Genomic DNA, 18,658 nt, shown 5'->3' on the forward strand with positions numbered 1-18,658 from the left:
AGCGACAGCTCATCAGAGACCTGTAGCTCACGAAAGCTTACGCTCAAATAAATTTGTTAGTCTCTAAGGTGCCACAAGTCCTCCTTTTATGAGATACTTTAACTCCTTAATTCTACTGATATCAGTTTTAAAAAGTTTTATAATAAAGGTAACTTTTCCAGAGGACAGTTGCTTTGCATTTCTAACAGAGATGGACCAGAGTCACATAGTTTTGATCCAGATTTGGAGTTGAATTTACATTTCTCCAAAGGCACTCCATTAGACTGCTGAGAGGGCACATTTCAGATCTGGGTCCAGATTCAAACTTCCTCCTGGTAGTTGGCCCCAAATGGAACAGCTCTAATTGCTGAGTGGTGTTAAAATATAAACAAACAAACATACAATAACCTGTGCTCAACAAGTCCACCTACCCTACATATGATTATCAGAGAGAAAACTTGCCTAGTGGACAGGGCACTGGAACTGGGAGTTAGGAGATCTGCCCTGATCTGCTGTGAGACTCTGGGCAAGTCACTTCACTTTTCTGTGTTCTTTTAACCCTCTCACCCTCTGTGTGTGTGTGATGTCTATTAAAATCATCAGCTTTTCAGGACAGCAACTGTCTCTTGTTATGTGTTTGTTCAATGCCTCACAGAGTGGAGCCCCCATTTTGTTTGGAGCCTTTAGTTACTATTGGAATGCAAATAATGTTTATAATGGCTTAGTTTAGAAGTCTTAAATTTATGTTAATACATAGTCAATAATAATAACTTTAACAACATTGACCTATTTTGTTTTTAAAAGTATATTATTTACTGAAATTATGTTGAGGGTAATTACCCTCCCCCAAAAATGCTATGTGAGGAGCCACCATATGTTTAGTTTGCTAGATTTACAAAACTCTAAATGAAGCTTAGAATCCATATGGAGCTATGGTAATTCCCTTCAATTTGAGCAATTTAATCATCACTGAACTTGAAAGGTCACTTGTCTCTTCAGATGAAAAGTACCATGTACAGTGCAGTAGGTTCAGCAGGCAATTTCTGGGAACATCTGTTTCAAGTGTCTCTTTTTATGTAAAATGTTTTATATCCCTACTTCCCACTCCTAAACCTTTTTTATGCCATATTCTGAACAGAATAAGATTTTTATTATCCTAGGCGGCGGGGCTGAGAACACCACCCGCTATTTAGGTTGCCCAACACATCCTATTGTAAGACCCTGGTTTCAGTTGCTCAGAACTTTGCCAGAATGTGGGCTGAAAATTTTCATGCCAAGTGTCTGCCGTAGTCTAAATTGTTTTGGAAAAATTCTGTCAAAACAGTTCCGCCATTTGTAGCTTGGGGGGAAAATACATTGTTTTACCATGTTAAATGATTAAGGAGGCTTTTTAAAAAAAAAAAAAAAAAAAAGCTCTAGAAATGCCATGCTTTGGATCAGGGACTTGAAATTTGGCTGGGGGAGACCTTTGTATTAGACCTTTATGCCTTTTGACATCCCAGTGAAAATCCAGCAGAATTTTCATTTTGAAAAATCATAGTTCTCAGATGCTTAGTAGAGACTCTTAGATTTCAGCAGGAAAATGCCCTAGAAATTCCAGCCACACTAGGCATGCTTCAGCTTGGGGCTGAGGGGACTGTCACTCCAATTGCAACTCTGGGCTATTGTGGGCCATGCTGGATTAAGAGCAGCAAGACTATCCCTCCTATGCTGCTTACCCACCCTTGTTGGGTCCAGGCACCATGGAGGAGGAAACGGCCTGATTCAAATGCAGAGGGGCTGTCAAGTGGAGTGCCCCAGGGGTCAGTCCTGGGGCCAGTTTTGTTCAATATCTTCATAAATGATCTGGAGGATGGCGTGGATTGCACTCTCAGCAAATTTGCGGATGATACTAAACTGGGAGGAGTGGTAGATACGCTGGAGGGCAGGGATAGGATACAGAGGGACCTAGACAAATTGGAGGATTGGGCCAAAAGAAATCTGATGAGGTTCAATAAGGATAAGTGCAGGGTCCTGCACTTAGGACGGAAGAACCCAATGCACAGCTACAGACTAGGGACCGAATGGCTAGGCAGCAGTTCTGCGGAAAAGGACCTAGGGGTGACAGTGGACGGAGAAGCTGGATATGAGTCAGCAGTGTGCCCTTGTTGCCAAGAAGGCAAATGGCATTTTGGGATGTATAAGTAGGGGCACAGCGAGCAGATGGAGGGACGTGATCGTTCCCCTCTATTTGACATTGGTGAGGCCTCATCTGGAGTACTGTGTCCAGTTTTGGGCCCCACACTACAAGAAGGATGTGGATAAATTGGAGAGAGTCCAGCGAAGGGCAACAAAAATGATTAGGGGTCTGTAACACATGACTTATGAGGAGAGGCTGAGGGAACTGGGATTGTTTAGTCTGCAGAAGAGAAGAATGAGGGGGGATTTGATAGCTGCTTTCAACTACCTGAGAGGTGGTTCCAGAGAGGATGGTTCTAGACTATTCTCAGTGGTAGAAGAGGACAGGACAAGGAGTAATGGTCTCAAGTTGCAGCGGGGAAGGTTTAGGTTGATATTAGGGAAAACTTTTTCACTAGGAGGGTGGTGAAACACTGGAATGCATTACCTAGGGAGGTGGTAGAATCTCCTTCCTTAGAAGTTTTTAAGGTCAGGCTTGACAAAGCCCTGGCTGGGATGATTTAATTGGGGATTGGTCCTGCTTTGAGCAGGGGGTTGGACTAGATGACCTCCTGAGGTCCCTTCCAACCCTGATATTCTATGATTCTATAAGATCCCAACCCATGGGGCAGGAAGGGTAGTTAAGGGAGTACACTGGGACAAGGAATCTGAGGGGTGGAAAGACTGGAACTGGAGGCTGGCAGGGGGGAGTGGGGAGGGAAACTGGGACTGGGCATTGGGATAGCAGGGGAAGACTAGGACTAATTGGGTAAGGAGACTAGAACTGGGAGCTGGGGAGGGAAATGGTGGGGGGACTAGGAGCCAGTAGGTGGGGTAGGGGCTGGAAGAGGAGCTTGGCAGAGGGAGACTGGAACTGGCTGGACAAGGAGACTGGAACTGTGAACAAGTGGGGCAGGATGAAGGTGTAGGGGAGACAAATCAGGTAAGGAACTTGGGGAAGGAAGAATTGAGACTAGCTGGATGAGGAGACTGGGGATGGCATGAGACACCTGAGGAATGGAGAGTGAGACTGGCTAGGTTAGGAGAATGGGACTGGGATGAGGAGCCACCGGTGCGGAAGAGACATGACCAGGACAAGAACAAGCGTTGGGGGAATGGGCAGAAGGGTCTGTACCCACTAACGCACACACCCTTCCAGAGTCTTCAGTAGAACTCAAGATTCCTGAGTCTCACAATTCCTCTGCTGTCAGCAAATATCTGTGAAACCCACTGACAAAGTGTATGTCCCATCCCTCTCTAGTGTTGGGCCACAAAGAGAATAATAACCTGCTAATGCTCTATCAGGTATCCCATTAGCTCAAATGGAAGAGGTCTGTGTCGTGGGTCAAAAGGTTCCAACCATGTTGATGATCCATGTGGGTGTCAATAGGATACCATACAATATAATTTTTGAGAAATTATACACCAATAACTACAGTAAAAGGATGTTAAGGTTGCAAGGTCAAGCACTCAAAAATTAGGAAATACAAGAATTAAGGCTTCCTTTGCAACCTTAATTTGTCATCCTTGTTTGTATGCATTATGACAGTCTTGAACCACATGATTGCATGCTGTTTTTTTCCCACAGAACCCCTGTTTCATTCAGTGGACAGGTTGGACCTGCTCTGGGGGTGAATCAGCATTTTGTAGTATAGAGGTCTGTGCAAACTTTTCACATCAAAACCAGGCAAACTTGCCTGGTTGTAGGTTTCAGTGGAAGCTCAAAACTTCAAAACTTCAAACTTCACCAAAACTTGAAGATGGGCCAGCTTGCTGCCAGATAGGGAGCCTGGAGAGAGAGCAAGAGACTGACTTACCACCAAATGCTTAGAGAACACTTTTTACCCTTTTTTAGCCCAGAGGAACCCATGCCCCTCCTTCCAACTGAGCAGGCACAAGATCCCTTAGGTATCTTCTGAGAGGACCCCATTGGGGTACTGCCCTCCCCACACACACTGTGTTCAGAGGATGGTTAGATTTTACCTTCTGCCTTTCTGTATGTTCAGGGGTGTCTCGCTCTCTTATACTGGGAGTGTTGATAGGCTTGCTGTGTTCAACCTAAATCCATAGGAAACATCTTAAGGAGGATGAGCTGCTTGTGCTCCTCTTCCCTGCCCCGCTTCCATTCAGCAGCAACAAAAGCAGGAAATGCTTCTCCAGTTCTGCAGCTTCCACTTTAACAGAGCTTCATAATGTTCTGTGTCTGAGATGTTGGAGAAGGCACTCAGTGAAATCTCTTACTATGATGCATTCTGATATGTGACAAATTCAGAATATGGTAAAGGCTAACAGCCATGGTAACCACAGCCCCAGAGAGGTATTTCCTGGTCCTGCTGCTGAATGGACAGGTGAGCTAGAGCGAAGTAAAAAATTCCACTTTCCTGAAGAAGTTTCCTGTGGATTTAGGGAGGAACAAGACAACCAGTAGTCCCTATAAATGTAATGGGGGAATGAGCTAGTTAACCAGTTCCAGAAAATCCATTCATTTCCTAGTAATATGTTATTTTGACTTTTTAACATATTTTTGCATAGTTTTTAGAGGGGAAAGTTAAGGTTGGTTCTGAGGTGTAAAATGGTTAATTTGAGAGTACAGGAAAGATTATATGGTGGTGGAGATTTCTCAGTCTAGATCCCTTAACTATCATTTCCAAAAAAAGGAGGAGCCATACTGGTTCAAAGCTGTGGTCCATCTAAGGCAGTGTCCTATCCCCAACAGTGGCCAGTGCAAGATGCTTCAGAGGAAGAAAACCTGCACTATGAAATTTTGAAATAATCTGTCCCAAGTTGAAGTTTCTTTTTAAATCCCATCAAGTAAGATTGATTTATACCTTAAAACCTGAGGATTTAAAGCCCTTCCAAACATCTGTTTGTTTTCTTTTTAACTCTTATTATTGTTACTGGAAAATAACCTTTAAGCCTGGAAAAAAAAGACAGCCTTTCTGGAATATTTTCTTTCTCCTGTATAATTCACCATTTTCCTTTCTTAATTCTTGCCTTTTCCATAGGGGGTTTGCCTTCTACTAATGCTTCCCATAGAAATGCACTGGTTAGACTCAGTGCTTCTTCCCACAGAGCATAATCTTTTGGATTTTCCCTCCTGTGTCCATGGGGTGAAAAATTCCTTGCTGCTTTGCAATCCAAAATCTTGCTACTGTTATTGTGGCTTTATAAATCAGCTTGACATATGGTTTGAGGAGTTGAAATGTAGTCTCTTGAAGTTTGACTGGCTTTTCAAGTTAACCTTCAAATACACTGAAGCTTTGCCACAGTTTTCAGAATATGACTTCACACATTTCATTCAGCAGACCTTCCACTATAATAGAGAAGATCAAATCTGCTAATCGTGTGCTGCTTCGTTTTTTAAAAATTCCTTTTTACATTTTAAAAGCCAAATCCTGCTGTGCTTACTTAACACGTAATTCTGTTCTCTGTTTCATCCAGGTAGGTCCATTGAAATAAATGCATTTACTTCAGATTCGCCCCAGTATAACTGAGAACTGAATTTTACCCTCATACCTTTGCCAAACAAAATTCTCAGTAAAGTCAGTGGGAGTTTTGTTTCAGTTGGCCCAAAAAACCCTTGGGAAGGAATGTAATGCTTATGAAAGGGAGAGACTAATTGTATGGGCTTGCACCACATAGTGCAAGCAAGGCTCTTCACATTCTGTCCTTACCTCCAAACTCCAGTACTATATCAATCCTAGATCTAGAATATGGATTATTCCTAACTGTGCCAAAATTAAGGTTTCCTTTATTTTACTGGAAGATGTTGTATGGTGGTTGGAAAGGAGAACGGCAGTATACCATTGAGAATCAGCTGTGCCTGACCCTGATTGTTTGTAAGACTGGACTCAGGCTATCAGGCCCCAGGAGGAAGAAGAAACTGTGATATAGTAATGACACAACAAAAATGAAAAGGAGTACTTGTGGCACCTTAGAGACTAACACATTTATTAGAGCATAAGCTTTCGTGAGCTACAGCTCACTTCATCGGATGCATACAGTGGAAAATATAGTGGGGAGATTTTATATACACAGAGAACATGAAACCATGGGTGTTACCATACAGACTGTAACAAGAGTGATCAGGAAAGGTGAGCTATTACCAGCAGGAGAGTGTGGGGGGACCTTTTGTAGTGATAATCAAGGTAAGCCATTTCCAGCACTTTACAAGAACAGTAGGAGGGGAAATAAACAAGGGGAACTAGTTTTACTTTGTGTAATGACACAAATCATGCTGAATCATTTTTCTCCAGATTAAGATTCTATGGGAAAATCCTGTTTCTGGTCTCAGCAAATACACTGAGGTCTATTCTTCTATGAAGATTTACACTATTTGTCCCCTTAATTGGCAATAACAGTGAAGCACATCAATCCCCGGAGCATTGGTTGAAAAATAGGCCCTGTTTGCTTTAATTTAAAAATAAAACATTTTACATGTTCATGCAGTACACGGTCTCATAAATTATTTTCTCTGCCATCATTAAGTACTTTCTGAACTACATTTAAGAGACTCATGCATAGATTTTGGCTTGAGTATTCTTGCACTAAATGGTGATGACTGGTTTTTATTAAATTAAAACAAAATCTAGAAATCTGCTGCTTGTCTTGTATTTCTAATGGATGGTCCAACAGTCTGAAATATTCATGTACTTGCCCTGGTGCTTTTTGAAATTCATTATCAGGAAAGTAGCACAAATAAAATTTTTAAGTAGTTTTTTTAAAAAAAATAACTCTCCAGGTCACAACTCTTTCAGTTACATGCACAAGAAAGCAAGGAGGCAACACTAGTCTGCTGTGAGAGGTGAGAGCCACAGAAAGTTTGCATTCTTCTTAATTTAGTTAAAACATTTGGCAGGAGTGTATGTGGTATAGTGATGTGAGGATATTTTCAAAAGAGTGTTAGCATTTAACTGGCCTACTTTAGACTAGTGATGTTCTCTTGTATGTTACTTTTTGTCATTGAATAATGCTGATTTATTAAGCTGTGTGTTTCAAGGGCATTGTAAAATAACAGGTAGGGGCAGGCCTGAACTGTGAAAGCGAAAATTACTGTATCAGATCATGTCCAATTAAAATATGACAGGCACAGCAGGAGAAGTTGGAAGTAGGGTTTATCTTCAAAGTAAGAGAGGAAGTCACTATATTAGTTAGAAATAAAGTAAGCGTGAAACAGATTCTCCACCCTTTCTCATACTTCTCCAAAAATTAATATCTTTTGACATTTATATCGGGGAATAAGTTGTAATATTTCGTGTTCAAGGGTATGAAAGCAATGGTAACTGAACGAAGAGCATTGCAGCCATACACATTAAAGCTGTTCTTTCTCAAAGTACATGTCAAACCGTACGTCAAAACATTTGTAACTGACAGATAAAAATAGTTTGAAAAATGAGGTTTTCTTTTAGCTAAAACTGTGGTATGTGATTAAAGGAAGGCTTACAGTCTTCCAAGGTCTCTTGGGCTTCGCAGATAGACCTTTCAGAAAAAATAGGAATTAGAAGTATTTAAAAAACGAGATGCTTTTTACAAGCTTTATAGTATAGTACAGTGTTGCCTATTCTAACAAGTTTTGATCTAAAATTCTCTTTGTTATGAGGTAGAGAAACTGTGCATTGGCCTCCATCACCATTGCAACCCTTTATATTATCTATTTGTATAACGTTCCCTCGCACTTTGCTGACAGAGATGCAGAACTGTAAATATAAACAGATGCAGTTTTTTACATGTAGCCTTTCTTGATCCTTCTGGATCATAGCATGTTGTTGCGTTGTATAGCACCTCTTGAAGGGAAATTTGAATTGACAGTGCCAAGGAGAGCAATGTGAGGCTTTGCAAGAGTATCATCTATAGAAACAATCATATCTGGTTGGCTGAGCCAAGTGAGGCCTTTCACTCAACTTTATGGAATTTATCTGCTTGTCTGCCTGTTTGGTTGTAACTAGGGTGACCAGATGTCCCGATTTTATAGGGACGGTCCTGATTTTGGGGGGCTTTTTCTTCTATAGGCATCTATTACCCCCCATCCCAATTTTTTACACTTGCTGTCTGGTCACCCTAGTTGTAACCTAATAACTTTTGAACACCACATCTAATCAATTCCCAAAATTCAGGGAATCTTCTAGGTATCAGTGGGCAGAACTGTATTGATTTTCAGGGAACTGGAAAACTGGAAGGAAAAAATGGGGTGGGGGTACAACACAGCTCCTGATATCTGGTTACCACACCCATCATCTTTACATATGTCTGTAATTGTCTGTAAATTACAGAACTTGTTTGATGGCAACTGTTAACACCTTCCAGCCTAACAACACCCACCATCTTTCAGCTCTGTCCGTCCTTCCAATGGACTTAAAATGTTGCCTCCCCCCCCCCCCCGTGACTTCTCTCTGAGACAGAAAGAAAATAAATAAATTTAACAGGTTACAAATTGTTGGGAAAATGAAGGGATGCCAGGAGCCCCTGGTGTGTGCAATCAGCTTGGCCTACAGAAGCAACAAAGTGTACAACCCTGTAGCGTATTTGGAGGAATAGTCTATCAAGAATTGATATAGTTTACATTATCAGTTTAAGAAGTTAAATATTCCCATCTGACCTAGAGACAGTAACTTTGCTTAGAGACAAAAATGAAGAACTGTCTTTGCCACCGTATGGAAATGTTGATCCACTGGATGCTTCTGTCCTTCAAGAAAGGATTTTATATCTCTTTCGCATCTTGTCCAGGTTGGGGCATATGAATATTCAAAAAAGGACATTTTTAGTGCAGTTCATTATAAATTTGCATAACATTCATTGAAATGAAGCCTAAAAATATTCCTTCCTTCATGTGCAATAAGGACATGCAGCAAACTCTTCAGATTTGAAGTCACTAGGATATAGGTGGACATATGTATATCCTCACACACATTTGGTAATGTCCAGGTCCTAGTGTATACTGGAGCTTAGAACATTGTGTGGATCGGGAACAATTTAATTTCCATTAACATTGTTTGGTAGCTTGGGACAGCTTCAGTTTAGTCCCATATATTTAATTAAGTTTTAAAGGGATCTCGAGCATCGACTTGCACAGTAGGTGGGACCCGCGTCTGGCAGGAGTCTCCTGTGGTAATGGGAGGATCTAGCCCAATTGTTTTACGTGATGAGAAGAATCTACCTGTGCCCTCTTTCTTCTCTCCCCACCATCTGCATTACACAGCTGAGGTCAGAATTTACCAATACTAATAAATTAAACACATTAATTTAATATGTGCTTTAGACTTTAAGGTAAGGGTAAACATTCAGATTCTAATTTTAATATGAAAAAACTAGTAGAATTCACCTTCAAATTGATACGTGTATAATATAGTGTGTAAGGGATGGGACGTAAAAGAAGTTAAAAAATCAAGAGAAATTTTTCACTAATAAATCTATGTATTTTACCTCTTCATCTTGATTCCTTAGTAAATAATAAGAGTAGACAAGTTAAAATTAAATAGCTACAGCACTCCCTAACTTTGACTTTTATTTTGCAGAGACAAATGTGAAGGAAAATGCCGTGAAATTCATGGAGATGCTGGAGGATAAGCTGCATAGGTAAGGATGGCATGGTGGAAACCTTTAAAAAAATCTAAAATATTACTTTATAAATGTAAATGTTGCTTTAGAGTGTTGACAAACACTTTGGAATGTATTTTTTAAAAAAATAGCAAAAATCAGAGTTTAGAAAGGAATATTTCAAAGGGACTTTTTGTTATTAATCTTTCATCCCATCATTCTGAGAATTGTAACAAAATCTTATTTAAAAAAAAAATCTACAAAGACTTGGAAGTACCATAAGTTTCTACATTATGGGCCAGATTCATGGCCCTGCTGCAGCTGCTTTGCACTAGTCTGCCAGTGTAAAGTGGCCATATAGAGCCGCATATGCAGTTAGTTGATTCCCCTGGTGTAAGGGTATTCTTCAGGGGCATAGACAGGTCATCTACCACGTCAGCCTACCTCTGACATAGTGGGTGTGACGAGACAGAAGGGGGCATGGTCAGGATATCACTGCATCGCCTCAGCGCAAGCTATTAGAATGACCACAGGCAGTTCTATTTTATGTTGTAGCCCATCCCAGTATCTAACAGTCCTGGGTTTTGGGGAATACAGCATTGATTTAAAACCACTTGGCCCCCCAGCAGTTGTACACAAAAGCACAGATTAGCTGGGCCAGACGATTTCTCCCATCAACTCTGTGCTCTTATGTATTAAGCAATGATTTACTTAATTTTGAATAGTTCTGAAAAATATACTGAAATCTTTCTGTCCTCTCTAGCCCCCACAAACTAATAGAAACCAAGACAGCAATATAGCTGTTTTAAGTATATAACCCTATTCCAAATACATACTTTTTAAACTACTGCAAGGCTTAATATTTAATCCTCTTGCTATGTGAAGAACTCTTGTGCCTCCCTCAAGGTTTGCCTTGCCTTTCCAAAGCTTATCACCAGGTGCTGTGTTGCTGTTGTAATGGGACCATCTGTTAGAACGGACTTTGTTTGAAAGAGGTATTTACATTTTTTAAAGTCTGGCTACAGTCTGTATTATTGATTTGTGTAAAAATCTCCTTTGTACTGCTGGACTGGAATTGAGAATGGTACTTCTACCTATGCAGTATTTACCATAATGGCTAAGGGAAGACTCCAAGTTTTTAGACCTGTTCATATGTGCTTTTGAATACTAAATATTTAGTAGGTTAAAGGTTTCATATTTAGCACTAAATCAAAACTATAGTGGAAAATCTTCTTTGTTTAAATTTTCATCAAGAATACAAATTCTGAAAGAATATGGTGTAGCAACACAGTGATGTTTCTGGGTTTCATAGGTTGATAGCAACACAACAGATGCCCCAACAAAAAAAATAATCTTCTCTTTAACAGTTAAACACAGGGAAAGTCAAAGAAATGTCATTTGCATTTTCTTCTGAGGGAGTTTTGTGGTTGTGGGCAGACAATTGTGCTGTTAGCTTTGTAATTAAATATTCAATTGCTTTAAAGAAATTAAATATTGCATTTGGGTTGTTGGGTTGTCTTATCAACTCAAAACTTTCTTTTTCTGCATTAATGTTGTTCTAATCCTAGGAATTTTTTCGGTGTGTTTTGTATATGCTGTGTGCTGTTAATGGGTTTTGAAAGAGTTTGTGGCATGTGTCTTTCCCTCCCACCCCCCTTCTCCCAGTACTCATATTTCTGACGGTGAAATTTGTACTCGACTTAGCTATGCCATCGTGCTGGTATTCATCCTATTTTGGTGAAGTGTGTCATTTCTGGGAAAGGATTGAAAGTTAAACCCTGCTATGGCACTATACTATATATTGGAAGCCCATGCTGTCAAGTCATTTCTTTATCAACAAGGGGTGAACATTTCAAACTGGTTCTAACAGACTTCAGCAATATAGTGTGTTGTAATGCAACATGTTGGAATTGTATTGATAGGTTGCATTCCTTAGTACTACATAGACTTTGCTATGTCTGCTTCAATCTGGGTTTTCTATTGAAACTACGCTGTAGGTCTTAATGTGTTATTAGTTAGAGGTTACTGTCATCAGATTTTACTGAAAGCTAAATACATGTAGTTGAAGTTCTACAAGTACGTTCCTGCAGTCATATCAGTTCATTTGTCATACATCTTTGACCATTACACCAGCCCTCTGCTCACTGTCCATCTCCCTGGGACTTAGTATAACATTGCAGACACCTGAGCATCTTCAAAAGCCTACCATTTAAAAAAAATTAATCTGTCAGAAAAACAGGTTCTCCCAAATGTGGAATCTCTCCCCTGCACCTCTCCCCTTTAATAAAACAAACCCAAACTACTTCTGTCCAAATCCTAAGATGGGCAAGAGTCAGTCCTGCACTAGTGGTAGCTTTTCTGTACATATAAATGTCACAGTTCTAAAAATCTCATATCTCAAGGAACTGCCGGGCTAGAAATGGGAGCTTTATTCATTGGAAAGAGGAGATTCCTAGCTTTTCAATGGTAACAGCACCGACTTCTAAACGTGGATGGGATATCATCTCTCTCAAATCAGGATATATTTAGGTATACAAAAATATTTTAGGTCTTTTCGGAAAGTTTCTAAGGCTCTCTGAGCCCTGCATAAGTTGGATTTATGGTAACTAAGGCATCTGATTTTTTACGGAGCCTGGTAAAAATGCGGGATTAACTGTGTTAAACCTAATTGGGTGGTCCACGGCCCACCCGTGTCTATGTCCCTGCTCTTTCAGACATTTTTAATCTGCCTAAAATCAAGGTCAGGTTTTTTTTAGCAATAATGAAGCGATACTTGAGTCTGGCAGTCAAAAATGCAAAAAATTTAAGGCAAGGCAAGAAGACAAAGTGAAGCAAAAAGACAGTTTGTCATCTTATTTTAAAAAGCTTGAAGTATTGAATAGTGGACGTTCATCAAAAAGTATGGATGAGGAAACATCTGAATTTCTCTTCACTTACTGAGTTGTGGGGATACCACAATGACTGCAAAAGTTGAACAAATGGACTCTGAAGTGACAATGGAAGTACAAAATATTGGCAATTTTGTCAAAGTAAGGGAAGAAACCTACCCTGAAGACATTGCATTATGGCCAAAAACTATTTCACTGGATATGATAGAATATTTCTTAGTAAATAAACCGAAAAATGTAGGTAATATGGAAAATTTGAGAAAAAAGTATGAGGTTGCAAGAGGAAAGCAATTTAGAGGTCTTTATGAGTCACATTTTCTGAGGATGAAGAAAAATGATGACAGAAATGAGAATTTGGTTGATTTTTTTCTGAAGCCACTAAGGCAGTCTACTGTTATGTTTGCAAATTTTTCCCTGACCATAGTAAAGGAAAACAAACATTCGTTGATGGGCACTCTAATTGGAGAAGTGGTGCAACATATTGCTGATCATGAAACTTCCAAAGCTCATATTAATGCTATGTGTAAATTTGCTCAAAGGTGTAAATTATCTGGAAGAATTGATTGTTTATTGGCTCACTTTGAAACGGAGCGTTCTTATTGGAGGAAAGTGCTGAGACATGTTGCCACAGTCAAACTACTGTCTTCTTTGGGACTACCTCTAAGAGGACATGATGAGTCATCACTGTCAAATAGAAAAGGTAATTTTTTAACCTGCCTTGAATATTTTAGTGAATTTGATGATTTTCTCAAAGACCATTTGAAAAATTCAGTATTGTGGCTCAGGGAAGACCAACTTTTAAAAACACCAAACCTACAATGAATTCATCATTATAATGGCAAAGAGGCTCAGAAACCAATCCACTGATGAAGTAAAGAATGCCAAGTATTATTCCATAATAGTCGATTCAACACCAGATGTGAGTCATGTAGACCAATTAACATTAATTTTAAGATATGTGACCGGCAATTGTGAAGTTGTAGAGCAATTTCTTTGTTTTGGCCAGCTAAAGTCCCACACTTTTGAATGTCTAGAGACATCTGTTTTGGAAATCATTGCAAACTTAGGGTTGGATATCAAAAATTGTCATGGGCAGAGCTTTGATAACACCACAAATATGGCAGGAAAATATTCAGGTCTACAGAAAGACTGAACAATGGAAGCCCCTCTGCTTTATTCATACCATGTTCCAGCCATTCCTTAAATTTAATCTGCAACACTGCAGCCACATCTTGTGAGGGAGCTACACACGTTTTTCACGTTGTTCAAAACGTGTATGCCTTTTTTTCAGTTTCCACACATTGGTGGAGTATGCTACAATGATGCTTGGAGCAGGCAAATGAAAAACATTTGACAGTCAAAAGAATTTGTGATATCAGGTGGTCTGCTCGTTCAGATGCTGTTTTGGCTTTGAAAATGAACTAGGATGATATAAAGAAAACCTTATTAGACATTGCCACATCAAATTCTGAAAAAAAAAACCATGCAAAAACGGAAGCAAAATCCTTAGCAGAAAAGTTTGAAAAGTATGATATTGCTGGTTTTACTCTTTTGTTGAACCGTTTACTTCAAAGAATTAATGCCATCAGCAAATCGTTGCAAAAGATCGATACAAATTTATTGAATACTGCACAATTGTTAGCCTCAGTGAAAAGTTTTGTTATGGAAGTTTGAAATGACTATAGCTCCATGGAAGCAGAGGCACTAACATTAACAGAAAATATAGGTTCCTCCGATATATCTGATAAGAAGCGTAAAAAAAGCAGGAAGTTAATATTCGATGTAGTGAGAGACAATGAAATCAGTTTAAAAGGGAAAGAGGAGGAGGAGGGTGGTGAAGCACTGGAATGGGTTACCTAGGGAGGTGGTGGAATCTCTATCATTAAAGGTTTTTAAGGACCGGCTTGACAAAGCCCTTTCTGGCGTTGGTCCTGCTTTGAGCAGGGGGTTGGACTAAATGACCTCCTGAGGTCTCTTCCAATCCTAATCTTCTATGATTCTGTGATCACCGTTGAGACCGTCCGTGTTGTTTGTGACTCAATAATTGTGCAATTGCAGAGTAGAGGTGAATCTCTAAAGAAAACTGATTTATTTTGCATGTTTTTTGATAGAAGTATGGACGAAAATGCTAAAAGCCAGTAAGAAATTTAGTGAATTCTACCTAGAGGACACAGACACACATCTTTTTGAAGATGAAGTGAAACATTTCATTCATTTTATTGAAAATTATGAGGTCTGTGCTTCAAGATTAGCAGTTAATTTGTATAGACTTGTATGTGATGGTTTGCAGGCAATCTTTCCAAATGTGGAAACCATTCTGAAAATATTTTTAACAGTACCTGTCACAAATGTTTCTGCTGAGCATTCTTTTTCTGTATTGAAACGAATTAAAATTTATTTGTGAAATATGATGAGTTAGGAACATTTGACAAGTTCGGCAATATTGACAATGGAAAGTGCCTTTTTACAAAATATTACTTGCGATGACTTAGCTTTTTTTCTTACACTTTTTCTTTACAAAATTATCTAAATAAATATATTTTTTTCAGATTGAATAAGTTTCTTAGAGGAAGTTAACTTCTATTTTTTCCATTCATGAGTCATCTATGCTTTTTATTTTTACACATTTTTCAAGTTAGCATAATGCAAATACAAGCTTTCATCTAGACCAGAAGTTCTCAAACTGTGCTCCGAAAACTCCATTCAGGTGGACCAAGGAAAGGTTATTAAGGTTTTTTCATAAAGCGCTCTTATCCAAAGCACTTTACAATATTTAGCTAATGGTACAAAGAACATTTGGAAAGATCATTAAATGCTCCCTTGAGACCCTCAGCAATTTTCAAGTGGTCTATGGAAAAAAAGTTAGATTACAAAAACAATCAAAGTACCTCACTTTATTTTCATTTATTTCCTATTATTTATAATATAGGAGGTGGATGAAGAAAAAAAGAATGAAAAATGGGGGCGATAAGACAGAATGTTCTTTTTCTTGGCTGGATCTCTAGGGGGGGCCTCAAAAATGAAGCTGCGCTAACTCTAAATCCGCCACTGCATTCAGCAGTGTTCATTTTATCTTTATAGTGGCTTTTGTCAACTCCTGGACACAGTACAGGTAATGATAGCAGTCTTACTTTGGTGCAAGGCTGTGCTCATTTGTGTAGCTGCTTGCTTAATGGAGCATGAACAGTGAGTATTTTTAGGATAACTTGCACTCATATTTATTAAAAGAGCAACAGTCTAACACACAGCATGTTTCACCTGATTGTATATATCTGCAAGTGATTAGTTGTACTTCAAGATGTTTACCCTCCCTCCCTGTCCCTTTTCAGTGATTCTTCTCACAAAGGTCTCCTAAGACAGGAGGTACAATCCCTTCTAACCCTAGGGGACACTGGACCTGTTCCACCAAACTTTGAAGAGAGAGGATTTTATTCCTGGTACTTCCTCAACCCCAAGAAAAGTGGAGGGTGGAGACCAATTCTGCACCTCAAGACCTGAATTTGACTAGTTCAGAACAAATTTGGCTGTAGCCTAGCTGTTCAGACTATCAGCGCTTAGTCATTTTTACATAATGTACATGATCAATACAGGGGGGACAGCAGTGCAGTGTTAGGCTTGCTGAAATAAAGAAGAACACTGGAATGGTTATAGGCCTCAACTCTAATTTTGATGAGTGTTTAAGGGAATTTACAAAATCAAATATAAATTAGTGTGTTTTCATGACTATAATTTATTGAAACCGTTTGAGGGATTTAAAATTGTTCCTTATAATGTTGGAAACAGAAAATTATCCTGGCTTTCTGCTAATGCATGAAAACCAGAAAGTGACGCTGAGTAGAAGCTGACTAGTCTACTTTCACTATGCAAGCTGAATAAATAAAAATATAAAAATTCACACTTGCATAAATGGGTAAATATGGCTAAGATTTTCACACCTAGGTGCCTAAAGATAGGTCATTAAGACCATATTTAGACACACAAATAAGTGGCCTGAATTTAAAAAGTGCTGAGCATCATAGAATATCAGAGTTGGAAGGGACCTCTGGAGGTCATCTAGTCCAACCCCCTGCCCAGAGCAGGACCAATCCCCAACTAAATCATCCCAGCCAGGGCTTTGTCAAGCCTGACCTTAAAAACTTCTAAGGAAGGGGATTCCACCACCTCCCTAGGTAACGCATTCCAGTGTTTCACCACCCTCCTAGTGAAAAAGTTTTTCCTAATATCCAACCTAAACCTACCCCACTGCAACTTGAGACCATTACTCCTTGTCCTGTCATCTGCTATCACTGAGAATAGTCTAGATCCATCCTCTTTGGATCCACCTTTCAGGTAGTTGAAAGCAGCTATCAAATCCCCCCTCATTCTTCTCTTCCGTAGACTAAACAATTCCAGTTCCCTCAGCCTCTCCTCATAAGTCATGTGTTACAGACCCATAATCATTTTTGTTGCCCTTTGCTGTACTCTTTCCAATTTTTCCACATCCTTCTTGTAGTGTGGGGTCCAAAACTGGACACAGTACTCCAGATGAGGCCTCACCAATGTCGAATAGAGGGGAACGATCACGTCCCTCGATCTGCTGGCAATGCCCCTACTTACACACCCCAAAATGCCATTGGCCTTCTTGGCAACAAGGGCATACTGTTGACTCATATCCAGCTTCTCGTCCACTGTCACCCCTAGGTCCTTCTCTGCAGAACTGCTACCTAGCCATTCGATCCCTAGTCTATAGCGGTGCATTGGATTCTTCCGTCCTAAGTGCAGGACTCTGCACTTGTCCTTGTTGAACCTCATCAGATTTCTTTTGGCCCAATCCTCCAATTTGTCTAGGTCCCTCTGTATCCTATCCCTAACCTCCAGCTTATCTACCACTCCTCCCAGTTTAGTGTCATCCACAAACTTGCTGAGGTTGCAATCCATCCTCCAGATCATTTATGAAGGTATTGAACAAAACCGGACCCAAGACTGACCCTTGGGGCATCCACTTGATACCGGCTGCCAACTAGACATGGAGCCATTGATCACTACCCATTGAGCCCGACAATCTAGCCAACTTTCTACCCACCTTGTAATGCATCCATCCAGCCCATACTTCTTTAACTTGCTGACAAGAATACTGTGGGAGAACGTGTCAAAAGCTTTGCTAAAATCAAGGACTAACACGTCCACTGCTTTCCCTTCATCCACAGAACCAGTTATCTCATCATAGAAGGCAATTAGATTAGTCAGGCATGACTTTCCCTTGGTGAATCCATGCTGACTGTTCCTGATCACTTTCCTCTCCTCTAAGTGCTTCAGAATTGATTCCTTGAGGACATGCTCCATGATTTTTCCGGGGACTGAGGTGAGGCTGACTGGCCTGTAGTTCCCAGGATCCTTCTTCTTCCCTTTTTTAAAGATTGGCACTACATTAGCCTTTTTCCAGTCTTCCGGGACTTCCCCTGATCGCCATGAGTTTTCAAAGATAATGGCCAGTGGCTCTGCAATCACATCCGCCAATTCCTTTAGCACTCTGGGATGCAACGCATCCGGCCCCATGGACTTGTGCACGTTCAGCTTTTCTAAATAGTCCCGAACCACTTCTTTCTTCACAGAGGGCTGGCCACCTCCTCCCCATGCTGTGCTGCCCAGTGCAGTAGTCTGGGAGCTGACCTTGTTCGTGAAGACAGAGGCAAAAAAAGCATTGAGTACGTTAGCTTTTTCCACATCCTCTGTCACTAGGTTGCCTCCCTCATTCAGTAAGGGGCCCACACTTTCCTTGGCTTTCTTCTTGTTCCCAACATACCTGAAGAAACCCTTCTTGTTACTCTTAACATCTCTCGCTAGCTGTAACTCCAGGTGTGATTTAGCCTTCCTGATTGCAATGTGGTTGTAATTAATCATAACTAGTCCCTGAGCAGCAGGATGCTTACTGAACACAGAGGGAGTGTCTCAAGGGGCTTATACCACTGAATGATTTCACATCCAGTAACTCCTATTGACTTGAATGGGAGTTAAGGTGTTTGTCTCCATCTGTTACAACGGACTGGATTGGACTCTCCTGTAGAAAAATCCATGACAAGAGCAGGAAAATATAAATTCCCCTCACTGAGTTTCCAATATAT

General features: G+C 40.1%; 1 protein-coding gene and 1 long non-coding RNA gene across 4 annotated transcripts in view; one reads left to right on the forward strand and one right to left on the reverse strand.

Annotated features, from left to right (window-relative positions):
• DISC1 (DISC1 scaffold protein) overlaps positions 1-18,658 on the forward strand; it is a 363,689-nt gene that overhangs the window by 285,657 nt on the left and 59,374 nt on the right. For all 3 annotated transcript variants that reach the window (XR_014710969.1, XM_084624148.1, XM_084624149.1), the window contains exon 10: positions 9,648-9,708. Coding sequence is in view for 2 of the 3 variants with exons in the window: in XM_084624148.1 (XP_084480274.1) it covers positions 9,648-9,708 (61 nt within the window). In the remaining variant the exon portion in view is untranslated. The remainder of the gene's footprint in view (positions 1-9,647; positions 9,709-18,658) is intronic.
• Positions 18,066-18,658, reverse strand: part of LOC311518383 — a 78,120-nt gene continuing 77,527 nt past the window's right edge. The window contains exon 5 of the long non-coding RNA XR_014710970.1: positions 18,066-18,206. This is a non-coding gene — a long non-coding RNA (uncharacterized lncRNA). The remainder of the gene's footprint in view (positions 18,207-18,658) is intronic.

The sequence above is a fragment of the Lepidochelys olivacea genome (assembly GCF_965140295.1).
Source record: "Lepidochelys olivacea isolate rLepOli2 genome assembly, chromosome: 3".
Lineage (NCBI taxonomy): Eukaryota > Metazoa > Chordata > Testudines > Cheloniidae > Lepidochelys > Lepidochelys olivacea.